General features: G+C 37.2%; 1 protein-coding gene across 3 annotated transcripts in view; it reads left to right on the top strand.

Moving 5' to 3' along the window:
• The window catches only part of Nckap5 (NCK-associated protein 5), an 824710-nt gene that overhangs the window by 494906 nt on the left and 312747 nt on the right, over nt 1-17057 (top strand). For all 3 annotated transcript variants that reach the window (XM_013030807.1, XM_013030809.1, XM_013030808.1), the window contains exon 5: nt 10003-10090. In XM_013030807.1, the coding sequence (XP_012886261.1) occupies nt 10003-10090 (88 nt within the window). The remainder of the gene's footprint in view (nt 1-10002; nt 10091-17057) is intronic.

Genomic DNA, 17057 nt, shown 5'->3' with positions numbered 1-17057 from the left:
GAAACAAAGGAGGAGGCTACAATGCTTGATAAGAAATGTACTCATTATCTTGCCCATGTAATTGTAACCCCTCTGTACAGTATTTTCACAATAAAAAAAAAGAATTCTAAAAGATATATCACACCAATCGGCAGCTGAGCAGATGAGTTCATAAGATGGGACATTGGTGATATTAGTTATAACAGCTACTTTGTCTTAATTGATAGTAATTACCAATTGTAACTAATTATAGTTATCATTAGTGTATTTCTTTTTTTTTTGTCAGTCATGGGACTTGAAGTCTGGGCCTAAGCACTGTCCCTCAACTCTGCAGCTCAAGGGTAGTGCCCTACCACTTGAGCCACATCGCCACTTCCATAATTATCATTAGTAACTAATTAATTTAAAATTAGTGTATTGAAAAGCTGGTTACATCTAGGGAAATTAAGACCTCTGTGACTCTTTGAGATACTTTTTTTTTTACTTCTCTGTGACTTACACACATTAGTTTATTCTTTTTCTCCTCCTTCTCCCCTGCTGTCTCCTCTTCTCTTTTAACATGTGAATCCATAAATGTACTTTTGTATTCTGCCACAGTTAAGCAGAAACACTTGGGACTTACTTTTTAACACTCAGGGAAACTCCCTGGCATTCATGTGGAAAGTAGGACTTCCTCTGAATGCATACCCTGACCCTCTCTCAGTTGGCATTTCTTCATCCAGTGAGCGCCCAGTGAGGATCTGTACAAGCTTGCCTAGAAGAAAATTTATGTTGCTTTCTGCTCACATACAGAGGGCCCTGGAGTGGATATGCCGCAGTAATTCAAAGTGGACTAGCACCTTTCGATCTGTTTATGAATGGTGTTGCATCCCCATGAGTGAATTAGAGCACTGTGGTTTCTGGGCAGCAGTATTATTCTTGCAAAATTTGTGCAGAATTAAAGATATATATCATGTTGGAAAGAAATCATGAACTCTTTCCTTCCAACAAATGTTCCAGGCTGAGTTTCAGTTTCAATGCAGTATTTAGTTATCCTCATGGTAGATTTACTGTTGCTAACTATTGCAGTAGGGATAAGCAGAGCTTGGGTTAAGAACATCCACTTCACAACTGATCAGGGAATTGTTCTTGCTTACATGCTTAGCTATGCTAGCTTTTAAAGGAAGAAAGTCGCATTTTCTAAGGAGAAAAGTTTGGCAGAACCCAGTTCAAAACCAGCAAAGTTTCCACATGAGCAATTTCTTCTTGGAAATCAAAATTAGTCAGTTCTTTTCATTCTTAGGAATGGCTTCCCACTGCAGTTAAGATGGGAAGCAGAATGGGCTATTGAGGAGGATGAGGGAAATCGAAGGGGAAAAATGAAACATAAAGTAAGTGATACAGGTGCAATGCAAAATATGTTCTCTATCAAGATCTAATTCTCTGTCCCCCTAGGCAGTACAATAGTGGATGAGCTTAGCAAAGACTGGTTTGCCAGGGGTCTGACAGTGTTAAAAAAAAGTGTCGAGGTTAGGTTCTATCTCAAGTACCTTGTCATCACTGAAGTTAAATTATAACTGTCAAAACTAATTAACTGAATTGAAGCATACAGGTAATCAATGTGACAATTAGAACATCGTTATGTACTTTGTTTATTTTACCAAATGTGAAGGGTACAAAAATCTCAGCCCCAAATGTCACAGCTAAAGACATTCACCCTGTAATCTTACTTTTATCTTGTACTGTTGCTCCTTTTCTATGACACTTTACACATATAACACATGTACTCATGTGTGTATAAATATAAGGAGCCAAAGAATTAAAAAATGAAAAAAAACTATTGTACTTATTTCCTAATAAAATAACTATATATTCAGCAATGTCAGCTGTGCTTACTAGGTTTTTTTTTTTAAAGGAAAAAGGCAAAGCCATTGACTTCAAGAAGCTCATAGATCATTGATAAGGTGCTATTATCACACTATGACAGAGAGAGTCAGGGTGTTAAGAAAACATAAAGGGAGGGCTATCCTTAGGGAAAGAAGAGGTCAAAACTTGGTTACGTGTTTTCTGTGGCATTGGATGAAATTGAATGCCCTATAGGTAAGACATATATTTCTATGGATAGTTGATATTAAATGCTTCAATGGGTATTTAGCTGGGCTCCACATTTTTAATAAAGCTATATTAAAAATAACATGTTAGAATCTATCACTGCATAAAATCCTAGATGTAGAAGATTTTTTAATCTAAGTAGGAGAAAAGGGCTGACTAATGTATATAGAGTATTTTCAAGTAACAACAATCTATCTATGCAAATGTCAACACATGGTAATAACATAGTAGAAAATGTTGGTTCCTGGCCAAGTAAACACCAGCATGTTTTAAATGTTTGCCAAAATGCTGACATGATACAGGAGAACATTTTGTAAGTTTTATATAAATACATAAAAGCAAAATGGAGATGCCGTACCTATCCTTGTGATTGTAAAGATGAAATCATGGATCATTTGGCATACAGTTGCTGTAACAGTGTTATGTTTTTTAAAAATCTGTTTAAGTTTCTATTTTGTCATTCTGACTATGAAAGCCGTGCTCTTGTTCATATGAAATTAAATAATATAAGGGCAGAAAAACTCAAGTTCTGCACAACAGGACTAAGCCGAAAGACTTGTGAGTATTCAGATATATTGATCTTAGTTCTTTTACTCACCACCTTTAACATTCAAAAGGCCAGGTCTGCATGATCCACATCAGAGATCCTGCCTAGGATCTACACAAGATACTGCAATATCATTTGAAAAAGACAGAAGCTGGAAAAGAACCAGACATGGTTTCTAAGAAGTTTTGAGAAGTTCTTACTCTTCCAGTGCTGAAGATTACTGCAGGAAAGATAGGTTAGAGGGTAGAAATCTGAGCTGTAAGTGGCAAATTACATGGACAACCGAGCAGTGCTAATATCACTACTTCCCATGGAGGATTCAGTAAGAGGACCACACCTGTGTCTGTCCCTGTGAACTGGGGCATGGCCACATCTATTATAGTCTTCTACCTTCTCACCTGACTAAACGAAATAGAAACAGAGGCAATATTAAATAAAGCCATTGCTAATTTAATTATTCAAAATGTTCTAGCCATTGTCAGTTTGAGAGACTTCTTGTTTCATGCTTTTTTTTTTTTTTGTCCAGGACTGGGAATCAAACTCCGTATGTTAATTTCCCTCATTGGTTGGGGCTCCACCACCTGAGCCATGCAAACAACCCCTATTTTCTTCTATTTCTGCCACAGAAAGAAATTATGCTTATTGGATGGTAAAAGATGAAAAGAACAGTTTAGTTTAATAATTTGACCAATCCTGATTGGGCCAGAAAGCCAGAATGGAGGATTTTATCTTGGGAGGATGGAAAGAATAGGAAAATGGTCATAGTCATTTCTAGGTTAGAATAAACAGCTCCTAAGGAGTCATTGAGTCACATTTTATAATCCTTACTACTGCTGCTGTTACTGAGCCAAGTTCCTCAGGGCCCAAGTCACATTTGGGGGGGGGCAGAGTTGGTCATGGGGCTTGAACTCTGGGCCTGGGCACTGTCCTTCCCCTCTTCAGCTCAAGGCTAGCACTCTACCACTTGAGCCACAGTGCCACTTCCATTTTTTTCTGCTTAGGTGGTGCTAAGGAATCGAACCCAGGGCCTCATGCAGGCAAGGCAAGCACTCTACCACTGAGCTACCTTCCTAGCCCCACATTCTGATTGTAAATAAAACCCTTGATATTATTAGGCTTAAAGAGCTGTTTTCTTGGTGCTCAAGAAACAGTTGTCTTTGAATACTTCCTTCCACAATGACCTTCCTTTGGGGTCTAGAAAAACCTTCCCTGTAAGACACTATGTCCAGGCCAGTGACAAGTACCCCCTGTTGTCTACACTTGAAATGGGAGCTTTTAGGTAAAAGTGAATCTGTAGGAATACTGAGTGGACTTAGTTATACTGGTTTTCTAATCCTACTTTTTTGGGGGGTTGGGGTGAGTGAGGTCTGAAACCAAGACTTGATCTTAGTATCTGATGTTTTCGCTCATTGGTTAGCACTCTAGCAAACCAGCCTTGGCTACCACTCCTCTTTTGTGGTTTTAACTTGTTAATTTTCTTAGGCATTATTTATTATCCACAATAAAAATATATGGACTAAATAATGTTTACCTTAATAACTGGAAATTAGTTTTTGTATTTTTTATTGTAAAAATAGTGTACAGAGGTGTTACAGTTACATGAGTAAGGTAATGAGTACATTTCCTATCCATCAGTGTTACCTCCTCTTTGTTTTTCCCCTACTATTCCTTTCTTCTCTCCCCACCTCCCCAACTCCCCTCTTCTGCACCTCCCCCCCAAGTTGTAAAGTTCGTTTTCAACATAGTATCTTGTATATCTCATTGTTACAATGGGTCAACCTGTATCCTTGTTTCAGCATTTTGTTCTTTACCTTCCTTTCTCCATATTAGCAAAATGTATATACAAGATGCAGGGCACCCAGGTCAAATACAGTGAACACAGGGGTTATACCATGGGGTAAAAAACATTCAAGAGAAACAAAAAAAATCACATAGTATATTTTAGATATGTTAAAAACAATAGCAAGAAAGAAAAACAAGTTGTGAACCTATCTTGGGGTTCATTTCACTTAACATCATCTTTTTTTTGAAATACTTTTTTATTGTAAAACTGCTGTACAGAGAGGTTACAGTTACATGAGCAAGGTAATGAGTGCATTTCCTATCAAGCATTGTTATCTCCTCCTTTGTTTTTCCCCTATGCTCCCTTCCCTCACACCTCCATAACTATACTCCTCCCTCCCCCCTCCCTGCCTAAATTGTTAAGTTTGTTTTTCAACATAGTGTCTTGTACATATCATTGTTACAATGGGTCAACCTGTATCCCTATTTAAGCATTTTGTTTTTTCCCTTATGTCCCCAAGCTAGAGAAGTGTATATACAAGATGCAGGGCATCAACATCAAATACAGTGAAAACAGGGATTATACCATGGGGAGGAACATATAGAGAAACAAAAAAAGTCACATGATACATTATAAATACGTTAGGAACAATAGCAAGAAAGGAAAAAAAACCTCTTGTGTCCCTATCTTGGGGTTCATTTTGCTTAACATCATCTTGTCTGGTCATATGTACATAGCTTTGGACCTTTTCTGCTTGTCCCAGACATATACTAGTTATTGCAAACAAGGGAAACCATGGGACCTATGTTTCTTTGGGCCTGGCTTACTTCACTTAATATAAATTTTTCCAAGTCTTTCCATTTCCTAACAAATGGGGCAATGTCATTCTGATGGAGGCATAGAATTCCAGTGTGTGTGTGTGTGTGTGTGTGTGTGTGTGTGTGTGTGTGACATTTTCTTGATCCATTCATCTACTGTGGGGCACTGGGTTGGTTCCATATCTTAGCTATGGTAAATAATGCTGCAATAAACATAGTTGTGCTGGTAGCTTTAGTATGGTCTTGTTTGTGATCATTCGGGTAATTGTCCAAAAGTGGGATTTCTGGGTCATAGGGGAGCTCTATGTGGAGTCTTTTGAAGAACCTCCATACTGCTTTCCAAAGTGGTTGAATAAGTTTACACTCCCACCAGCTGGAAGTTAGTTTTAATAAAATCACATTTCTTCATTTTACCTATGTTACCAGAAAAATAGGCATTCATTTACATAAGCATTGGGTTTATTTTATCTGGTTTGTCTAGGAGTTAACTCATGATTTACTTGACTAAGTATAATATATCTAGGAATAAAACCCCATGGAGTAAACATTTTAAACAGTTAACAGAAATATTAACAATGAATATTAGGAAGCTGAAACAAAATTTTAAGGTTTGTAGGACACTAATGAGTATGGGGTTGCATAAATTTAAGAGAGAGCAGGAATATATATTGCCAGAATATTCAATTTACGTATGTGATAAAGGAAACAGGAATCATGAAATGAGCCTAGAGGCAGGGAACAGATAGGATGGATGATTCACAGGAAACTTAGATGGACATATTCAACTGTAACCCTCTTATACAACCTTTAGAAGGTCAGAAAGTAAAATAAAAATAGTTTACTTCATGTATATTAGAAGATATTGCATCCCACCAAGTATAAAATTACCTTACATGTTTTTAGTTATGAACGCTAATTCATCAGCATTTAGGAAAAGAAGTGATTTAGTTTCCATTGGGAAGAAAGAAAATCAGTGTTTACTAGCACCTATCAGCTATTTAGAAACAAAGGAGAAGAAGAAAAAATATCTGCCCAACTTTATAATGGAGGGAGGAATTGACTTATTTTTAGTCACATTTGGGAAACAGATGATGCAATTGTGCTATGTGTTGACTGATAACATGAACCCTCATACATCACAATAATAAAATGATGCAAAATGTCATTGGGCATCAGTGACAAAGGACAATTCTTCACGGTCCTTGATTTTCAAGAAAATAGAGGTTTGCTAAATGAGAATTAAAAGATGTCAGCAAGTAATAAATAATGCTATATTCCCATCAAAACAAAATATTTTCTCTGCTGCCACATTCATAAAAATTATAAAAAAGACAAAAGTTTGGCTTAAAAAAACACAAAGTTTTCAATGCGCTCCTGTTCCACTATCCCATATTGTAGGGTGAAAATGGAATTGATTTTCATTAATTATAGAGTTGTTCAAGAAAGGTTTTGGACTTGAACTCTTTGGAATTATTTTAGCAATTCCCTGTTCATACCTGCTGTTTTCCATTCCTTTAGTTTTTTATTTTAAAATATGAATCCAAGATTAATGAGGGAAAAGTGAATAGATGTTTGATCCACTGACATGTATAAAGAGCTTTTTATTCAGAAGAGACAATCCCACAATATATACACTAAAACAAAAATATATTTTGTTACTAAAAATATTTCAAATATGATCTTTGTAAAAATACTTCAAACATGATTTTTACTTCAGCTTATCTGTAATTTAGATAAGCTAAATATTTATCTGGGTAAATGAATGAACTAAGGATAGAAATGTATTCATCTTCTGTGCTAAGGTGAAGAAAAATAGATTACAGTGTGTGTCCCTTAATGGGGGGATGCATTCTGGAAGATGCATCCTCAGGCAGTTACATCATTGTGCAAACATCTCAGTGTACTGATAAACTAGGATAGCTACAGTTTCACTCCGTGATGTAATCTGTGATCATAGTGTTGAATGACATGTCCTTAGGCATCACATGACCCATCATACATATTTGCAAACCCAAAGTCTAGACCCTAACTTGCCATGAAATAAAGTGTTCACCAAATCTTAGAACCATTAATAAATTGATCTTGGTTCGTGCCAAATTTCATGGAAAATCCACTACTATGAAAGAGATGTGCATTTAACCATGAAACTAAGTATTAGGAACTTCAGAATTTGTAACTTCTTCATGTCTGAGTGTTTTGAGGGTTTTGTTTTGTTTTTACATAAATTTAGTTTTATTCTCTAACAAGATCTTAATGTTTCCACAAATCAGAAACATGTTTGCTAATGTAGTAGGCTCAGCATCTAAAATGTATTCACGAAGAAACTCCTAATTAGAAATTAGGATTCTTTTTTATCTGAAATAATTTCCCTAAATGTCAGTAAGGGCTAGTGAAATTAGGATGCTGTGCTGCTGTCAGTAAAAATTATATAACCCAAATTCCCTGTCCAGCTGTGGTTCTTTATGCCAGCTATCTACCCTTCCTGTGCCTCAGAGTTCCAAGTAGATAAATTCTGTATTGAAAGTGCATTAAACAACTAACAGATGAGAGAGCTATTTGACAAATGAAACTGCATCTATTTTTCATTAGTAATAATATGCAACTTGTGAAAATACAGATCACAGCCTCTGCTTACCCAGCTGGCTATATAAGGTGGTGTCTTGAATAAGTAGGCAGTTAAAAACATGCTTTGAGCACTCACAATCAGTATCTACCATTTTTGGGAAGCCTGAATGAGTCCGGTGCCATCCTCTCAAAAGGCAGAGTTACTCTAATTAATAATACAAGTCTGTATATCTCTAGGGTTTATTTGTTTGTTTTTTTGTTTCTAAGGGGGCGGGTTTTTTTTCAGGCTCTTTATTCGTGATGTTAAATGTTATACTAGAAAGACGGACACTTTTACTTGTGTAACCATGACTACTGTAATGGCCTGGCCATCTCAGGTCATAGACATTCTAGAATCCCTCGTTACAGCCCTTGGTTAGTCAGCTTGATCAGCTTATTTTTCCCTATAACTCTCATAAACTAATATCAAACTGTATTACTAACAATACACATTTCAGGATGTGACTAGAAAAGCCTACCAGATACAGAACAAGGGAGCACTATGTTTAGTGCACAGAGCTGAGCCATCTTGCTCTCAGTGTTCTGGGCTTTGAGTTCTATGATAGGACCCAAACAGAAAGTCATTTAAGCATAGTGTAAATATGCATGGCTTATACCTAGCACAAAGTAAGTACTTCGTCCTTTTAAACATGACTTGATGGATATGAGCTGTCTAGTGAGTGCCTACTTTGTCCATAATTAAGGGAGACATAGAAGAAATAAATGGCATGGACTTAAACCAAATGTCATCATTTGTTCTCTGAGATAACATAGGAATATATGAAATATTTGAGCATTACAGGGAGAGACTTTTAAGGGATAAAGTAGATCATTTAAAAGATAAGGCTGTAAGAATTCAAAGTAGGATCAATGAGGAATTATCTCAGGAAGGAGAAATTGAGGTGAATTTGGAAAGATAGGTGGGATATGGCCAGATAAAGCTTGCCTTTTCCTGGAGTAGCAACCGCCTGTGCAGATGTCTAGAAATGGTGATGGGATAATGGTCAGTTCTTGGAGACAGATACTTAAAACCAGCAGGATTATAACTCATATGTTATAATAGAGCCTTAAACTAGTCAGAAGTATGTTAAAAAGATGTCTACATAAAGATGTTATTGAATTAGCAGAAGTTGTTAAGCGATTTAAATAAATCACAGAGCACTGACAACAGAAAAAACTAAGAAATATTGAAAAAAGAAGTAAATTTTTGCATGCTGACATTGAAAGTCCACCATAGAAAGGCATAAGAAGCTATTAATGGTGAGAATGCATTTATGCAATATCTGTTAGCTTTGAAAATTGATTTTTATAAAATCAAAATGGTGTTTCGAGATACTTGTGATGATATTACCTTGAATTACAAGGAAGTGCCTGGAAGTGAAGAGGAGTCTTGGAACGTGTGTGCATGAGTAGAGATTCTAAGTCTGAGGAGGGGCTCCTGAATGGCAAGAGTGAGCTGTGTATTCTGAAAAATAATTACAAATGAACTTCATGACAGATTCTGTGCCCTCTCCTCCTATTCTTCCTCCTTCTCCTCTTTCCCCTGCTCCCACCCCCAATTCCCTTCCCCCCTCTTTCCCCCCCCACAATTGTTAACTCCTAGGGACACCAGACAAAATAAAACAAATACCTAATGTAAATGAATTCCTATGGTTCTGATGACAAAGGTAAAAATGAAGAAATGTGATTTTATTTAAAACTAACTTCCATTAGTTAAGGTAAACATTATTTAGTCCATAAGTTTTTATTATGAACAATAAATAATGCCTAAGGAAAAAATAACAATTTAAAGCCACAAAAGAGGGGTGGGAGGCATGGTTCAGTTGGTAGAACACTAGTCAATCAGCAAAAGTGTCAGGCACCAAGTTCAATTCCTGGTTTCACACCTAAAAACTAAGACCCACAAAAGAACCTAAAGCTTCATCCTTCCAGCACAGACCATGTGGGTACTGGCAGGAACTCAGTGTCTTACAGAGAAGGTCTTTCTAGACTTTTGAACACAAGGCCTTGTGCATGATAAACAGTGCTTTACCCCTTCCATATATCCCCAGCCCTCTGATTCTTAAACTATGGGATAAAGAAGAGGAAATATATTTCCTGGTCTAATTTCCTGATCAATGATAAGATTCACGCTAATAGGAAACCTTCTTTAAGAAACTCTTCATGGTTTTGTTTCTCAGGATGGAAGAAACAGTCCGAAATTTATTGCAGAGTCAAGGATCTCCAGAACAAAGGAAAGAAGAAACTGTTCACATGAAGGTCTATCAGGTACATCATGTTTCTTACTCTTGGCTGTGTGCCACTCACTTACTTGTGGGTCAATTATGGCTTGAGGAATCATACACAGCTTGATTGTATGATGCTGCAAAGAAAACCAGAAAGACATATACAAGCAGTGCAGGAGTACAAAAGAGGTGAGTACAACAATTTATGAGGACAAAGAAAAACTCGAGAAAACTGAGAAATTAAGGACTGCTTGCCAGTGATGTGGTTTTGAGGTAGGCCTGGGGAATAGAGGGCAAGGGGAAGGACATTCCAGGTACAGGAGAAGGCTAGATCCCAATGCCCTGGCATGAATTTTCAGAAAATGTTAAGTAGCTTAAGGAGACTGAATGATGGTCTGCTGCTGATGAGAACAAGGATGCCCAGAAGAGCTAGATGGGGTCTGGGCATGTTTGTCATGCTCATGAATCCAACCTTGTATCTGACAATGTGGAGTTCAAATAGATGCAGGGAAGAAATGGTCACTGAAGGGACACTCATCCTCTTCTTGGATATCACTTATCCCACAATCCATTGATCCAAGTCTGGTAACCAGAGTAACAAGCAGGACATCTAGTCTGCCTGTGAATCCAGAAGGTTCTAGCAGGATGGGAAAAAGAAATGCTACAGGAATCATCTAAGTGCTCTACATTTAAGACTTTTATTGAAGACCTAAAATCACAAATAGAGACCCAGTATTCCCAGGTCAACTATGTGTGGAAGGAAATAAATAAACAGACAAATAAAATAAGCAATCTATAAATAAAGCAAGGAAATGGGTAGAAATTTAGGGTTATTACTGGTCATCCCTGAGTTTCAGCTGGCTTAAAAAGCAAATAGGTTAAGTAAAACAAGCATCGGAACACAGCCAGGAAGGATAAATTTGCATTGGTTTATTTAAGTTCATAAGTTCAGGGTCCTGCACCCCAGTGTGTTATGAAGAAGACTGGGAAGAATCTGATAATAAATGTCAGTATGTCATACAGAGTGATGATAGCTCAGCTTGTTTGCCTTCACAGTTGATCCTGGAGACATGCATAGGGCTGCTTCCTAAAGGCAGAGCCAACTGCTTTTCAGGCAAGATTGATGGAAGCACCACAGAGATAGGAGAAGGACAAGTAAAGTCCAGCTCTGGAGACAGAATTTAGTTTATTCTTGAAGTGATGGTCTGGACAAAAAGAATGCATGCTCAGCTATTCCAAGTTGACTGTGGACTAACACTTGATTAAATCTATCTGGCTGTGAATTGCTCCTAGATTTTATATTTGCTTTGGTTGAATGATGGCATACAAGTAAAAGTGAGACTTGATTTAGCATTAACTAGTTCTGTGCAAGCTAAAAGCCATGGGAATCTGAAACGTGGTCCATTTGTTCCTGCTCACAGGTGACAAGGGAACTAAATAATGCAGCTCTATGCTTGAGTTTTTGCCAGTGTTCTTCCTCTCTGTGGATTCCAGTTTTCTTTAGATCATTGTTTCCCAATCTCTGCTCTAGTCATTAGTCAAATGTATAGTATAGCCAGTTACATTCCTTATTAGGATTCTTCATGAAACAGGAAGACACTTTGAAAAACATATACAGAGAGAAATTCATTTTTAAACAATTTCTGCTCTATATACCAGTTCACTTCTTTTTGGACATTAGCTCTTCACTTTCAAGAGAAGATGGCTATTAATTGAAATACAATAAAAGCAACAGCAGTGTTGCTTCCATCACTGCTTTCATTCACTTTAGGCTTCTTATCCATAAAATAGGAGAGGGATATATGGGAACATCACCCATTAATGTCGTTTATGCATTCAACAAACATTTACTGTGTTTCTAAAGCATATTTGATATTTTGGGAAATCAAGAGAGAAATAATAGTAGGTCACAGATACCTCTCACAAATTTTAATATTCTAAAGATGTTTCATAATAGTAAAATAGTAATATAAGATACACAATGTACAGAATCAACTCCAAATGGATCAAAGATCTCGAAGTCAAAGTAGACACCCTGAAAACATTACAGGATGGAATAGGAGAAACCCTAGGTCCTTGACACAGGCTGAAATTTTCTTATTACAGACCCAGAAATACAACAAATCAAAGAAAAGTTAGACAAATCGGATTGCATGAAGCTGCAGAACTTCTGCATGGCAAAGGACATAGCTGGGAAGATCAATAAAAAGCCCATGGATTGGGAGAAGATCTTCACTAGCCAGACAACGGACAAGGGTCTCATATCTAAAATATACCTGGAACTCTAAAAATTAAATCCCCAACAACAAATCCTCGGAGAAACAACTTCCCAATAGATAAGTGAGCTAATCTTGCTCATGTAACTGTAACCCCTCTGTACAATATTTTCACAATAAAAAACTTATTAAAAAAGAAATGTACACATTACCTTGCTCATGTAAATGTAACCCTTCTGTACAGTAGTTTCACAATTAAAAAAACTTATTAAAAAAAAGACAAAGAGAAACTTCTCTGAAGTGGAAATGAGAATGGCCAATAGACCCATGACGAAATGCTCAACCTCTCTAGCCATAAAAGAAATGCAAATCAAAACAACATTGAGATTCCACCTCACCCCAGTTAAAATGGCTATAATCAAGAACTCTAGTAACAACAGATGCTGGAGAGGATGTGGACAGAAGGGAACCCTACTGCATTGTCGGTTCAACCACTTTGCTTTTTTTTCTTTTTCACAAACACATTTTAATTTTCACAAGGCAAATTTGTTCAACCACTTTGGAAAGCAATATGAAGGTTCCTCAAAAAACGCCACATAGAGCTCCCCTATGATCCAGCAATCCCACTTTTGGAAATTTACCCAAAGGATCACAAACAAGGCCATACTAAAGCTACCAGCACAACTGTGTTTGTCACAGCATTATTTATCATAGCTAAGATATGGAACCAACCCACATGTCCCTCAGTCAATGAATGGATCAAGAAAATGTGGTATATATATGTGTGTGTGTGTGTGTGTGTATGTTATATATATACATACACACACACACACACACACACACACAGATACACACAATGGAATTCTATGCCTCCATCAGAAAGAATGACATCGCCATATTTGTTAGGAAATGGGAAGACTTGGAAAAAATTATATTAAGTGAAGTAAGCCAGACCCAAAGAAACATAGGTCCCATAGTTTCCCTTATTTGCAATAATCAGTACATGGGTAGGAAAAGCAGAAAAGTTCAAAAACTATATGCATATGGCCAGATAAGATGATGTTAAGCGAAATAATTCCCAAGATAAGGGCACAAATATTTTTTTCTTTCTTACTATTGTCTCTAACATATTTATAATGGACCATGTGATTTTTTTCTTTCTTTCTATGTTCCTCCCCGACCGTATAACCCCTGTTTTCACTGTATTTGATGTTGGTGCCCTGCATCTTGTATACACACTTCTCCGATTTGGGGAGGGGAAGGATAAAAACAAAATGCTTTAATAGGGATACAGGTTGACCCATTGTAACAATGAGATGTACAAGACACTGTGTTGAAAACGAACCTTACAACTTGGGCTGGGGCGGGGGGAGTTGTGGAGGTGGGAGGGAAGGGATGGTAGGAGAAAAACAAAGGAGGAGGCAACAAGGCTCAATAGGAAATGTACTCATTACCTTGCTCATGTAACTATAACCCCTCTCTAAAGTATTTTTACAATAAAAAACATACAAAAAAGATACATGGCATGGTACAAGGGAATCTCATAGTTATTTCCTTCCAAAGTCAAATGATATGTTTAAAACAAGAGCTGGGAAATGCATTGCTTCTTAGGCCCAGCTCAGTTATCCTAGATAATTTCCCCATCTCAAGATCCTTAATTTGATATCATCTTCATGCAACATAACATTTTCTTCTGGATACAGTAACCCAAACCTATAACAAAGCTACTTAGGGGAAAAACTTGGGGGGAATCATTGTTTGAGGTTAGCCAAGGCATAAAAAAATACATGAGCGATGAAATTATCCCCTGAGAAACTAATATTAACTAATAAAATTCCAATGTTAATTTTAAAAATGCATAAGACTTCATCTCAACCAATGGCTCTGTGCAATGGTAGATTCCTGTTATCCCAAGGGAAAGCTCAATGGCTAGGTACAGTGTGTACATCTCTCACTCCAAGGCTGGCTTGGGCATAATGTGAAACCATACATTGAAAACAGCCAACACATAACAGGGATTGGAAGCCCTTGATTTGTAAACAAGGCCATTTAAATCCCTGTATCAGAAAAAAAATGGATAAAATGTCTTCAGGTCTCAGGAACTATGGAATGTTCATTACTTGGGCATTATTCCTCTGTCACATTCATAACACCAATTGGTCTAGCAGTACCCAGCAGACAAGAAGTTATGTTTCTAAAGGGTGTAAGATGTGTGACATAGGCTCATTTCATAGTATGCTAGAGTGGGAAGACAAATATTAACTAATAGTTAACAATGTGATAGAAGTTTAAATAGAAGCTCACACTGTTTCTAGAACACACAAGAGGCATGCTCTTAGACTTATTGCACTATGCTCACAGGAGACCTTGACACCACCTATAACTTATTTTTTATAATCTCTTCTTTTTGTTCTTTTATTTCTGAGTCCTATGGTCTTCCTTTGCCAGAACATTTTATGCCCCCAGTGCTTGAGTACAAGGATACATAGGCTTAAAGCTTGCCAATTTACAAACACATAGTATGCTACTATTACTAGCATCTGTAATAGACATTGCAATGAAATGTATAAACCCTGGCACATGATAATTTTTGCATCTCAAAATAAATCAGTTAAATTTCCTAATACCTATGAAAGATTCTGAAGGTGGAGATAAAAGTATGCACAATCTAAAATCCCAGATCACAACATTAGTTCTTCAATATACAACAAGAGGGAACAAAAACTATTGAAAGGAAACTGAAATAAATCAATACAGCACAAAATGTTTGACTCCCTTGTCTCCTCTGGGGGTGGGGAGAAGTGTCTGAGTGATCGAACATCACTATTATACACAGAGAAGAGGCCATGTGCACTGAGGACAGACGTTTTATTAGGGAAAAATACAAGGCCCGAAATAATCGTCTTTTGAGGAGCTTAAGTGAAAGACATCTGTTTCATTCTGGCTTTGTTTGGTTTTCTAGCTCAATCTCTCTAGGTGTTTTGGGGTTTCTTGTGCATAGTGTTATATATTCTTGTCATCCTGGCCACCATTTCATGTAGTTAAATTAGGAAACTTATGTCAGAAAAAAATCATAATTAGACATGAGAGAGGGTCATTAAGCATCAGTGAAATAGAGTGAGTGTTTGGAGAGGGACATCATTCCTTCATTTGTCAAAACAAGTACTCATGAGCTGCCTGAGTGGGTGTGAATAATCACAGCTGTAAGGATGGATTATCCTTTACTGGCCTCCTGAGTCTGTACTACCTTCTGTGCTGCTTCACGTAACTGTTTATAGTTCCTCTTCTTTCCACTTTTCTATATGGAACGTGAATTGAGTCCACATGCTAATTCATGTAGGGAAAACAAAAATGTATGGGCAAGCATGAATTGTAATGGAGGCTGAGACCCACATGTGCAAACGGCCTTTATGACTAATGAATCTTATGACCTCATATGGTCATTTAAACTCTAGCTGTCTCTTCTATTTCATGTCTTTGAAAGAAAAAGGTTTTAGACTAAATGAGGAATCACAGATGTAAATGGCTTGGTATTCAGTAATGTAGCCATCATGGGCCAGGTATGAGAAAAATCAAGTGCCCTCTAGGGGTTACATTGAATGAAATAAAAACAGGGAAGCACCTTCATTTTGTTTTTATCAAAAGGCTGAAGGTTTGTTTTTGAGAGTCATGGCAATCCATACCTGGCTGAATGCCAAAGGAACAGTAGAGAATGGTGAGGACTATGGCACACTGGAAGGCCTCTGTGTAGTCTCCAGGGAGAAGTTACAGTTCTGCTACAGTGGACTTCCAAGATCCAGATATACATACGGAAGCCTGAAGATGTATGGATGAATGGTGCAAAAGATGAAAGTTAGACTTTTATGAGAAATTTCTTTTTTATCCAGATGTTCACAATTTAGAATACTTTTTCTTTTTTAATGTATATTTTTTATTGTAAAGGTACTATACAGAGGGGTTACAGTGACATGAGTAAGGTAACAAGTATATTTCCTATCAAGGATTGTTACCCCCTCCTTTGTTTTTCCCCTACCATCCCTTTCCTCCCACCTCCCAAACTCCTCCACCCACCCATAGTTGTAAAGTTCATTTTCAACATAGTGTCTTATACATCTTATTGTTACAATGAGTCAACCTGTATCCTTGTTTCATCATTTTGTTATTTTCCTTCCCCTCCCCAAATTAGAAAAATGTATATACAAGATACAGGGCACCAGAATCAAATACAGTGAAAACAGGGGTTATACCATGGGGGAAGAACATACAAAAGAAACAAAAAAATCACATAGTACGTTATAAGTACATTAAAAACAACAGCAACAAAGATAAAACCGCTTGTGCCCTATCTTAGGGTTCATTTCACTTAACATCATCTTATATGGTCATATGTACATAGCTTTTGACCTTTTATGCTTGTGCTACCCATGTGCTGGTTATTGCAAATAAGGGAAACAATGGGGCCTATGTTTCTTTGGGCCTGGCTTACTTCACTTAATATAATTTTTTTTGCAAGTCTTTCCATTGAGATTCCACCTCACCCCAGTTAGAATGGCTATAATCAATAAATCTGATAACAATAGATGCTGGAGGGAATGTGGCCAGAAGGGAACCCTATTGCATTGTTGGTGGGAGTGTAAACTTGTTCAACCACTCTGGAAAGCAATGTGGAGGTTCCTCAAAAGACTCCAGAAATCCCACTTTGGGGCATTTACCCAAATGATCACAAACAAGGCCACGCTAAAGCTACCAGCACAACTATGTTTATCTCAGCATTATTTACCATAGCTAGGATAT

Source organism: Dipodomys ordii, unplaced genomic scaffold (genome assembly GCF_000151885.1).
Source record: "Dipodomys ordii isolate 6190 unplaced genomic scaffold, Dord_2.0 Scaffold133, whole genome shotgun sequence".
Taxonomy (NCBI): Eukaryota; Metazoa; Chordata; class Mammalia; order Rodentia; family Heteromyidae; genus Dipodomys; species Dipodomys ordii.
Note: the sequence above shows the minus strand (reverse complement) of the source record. Positions and strands in the feature narration are given on the sequence as shown.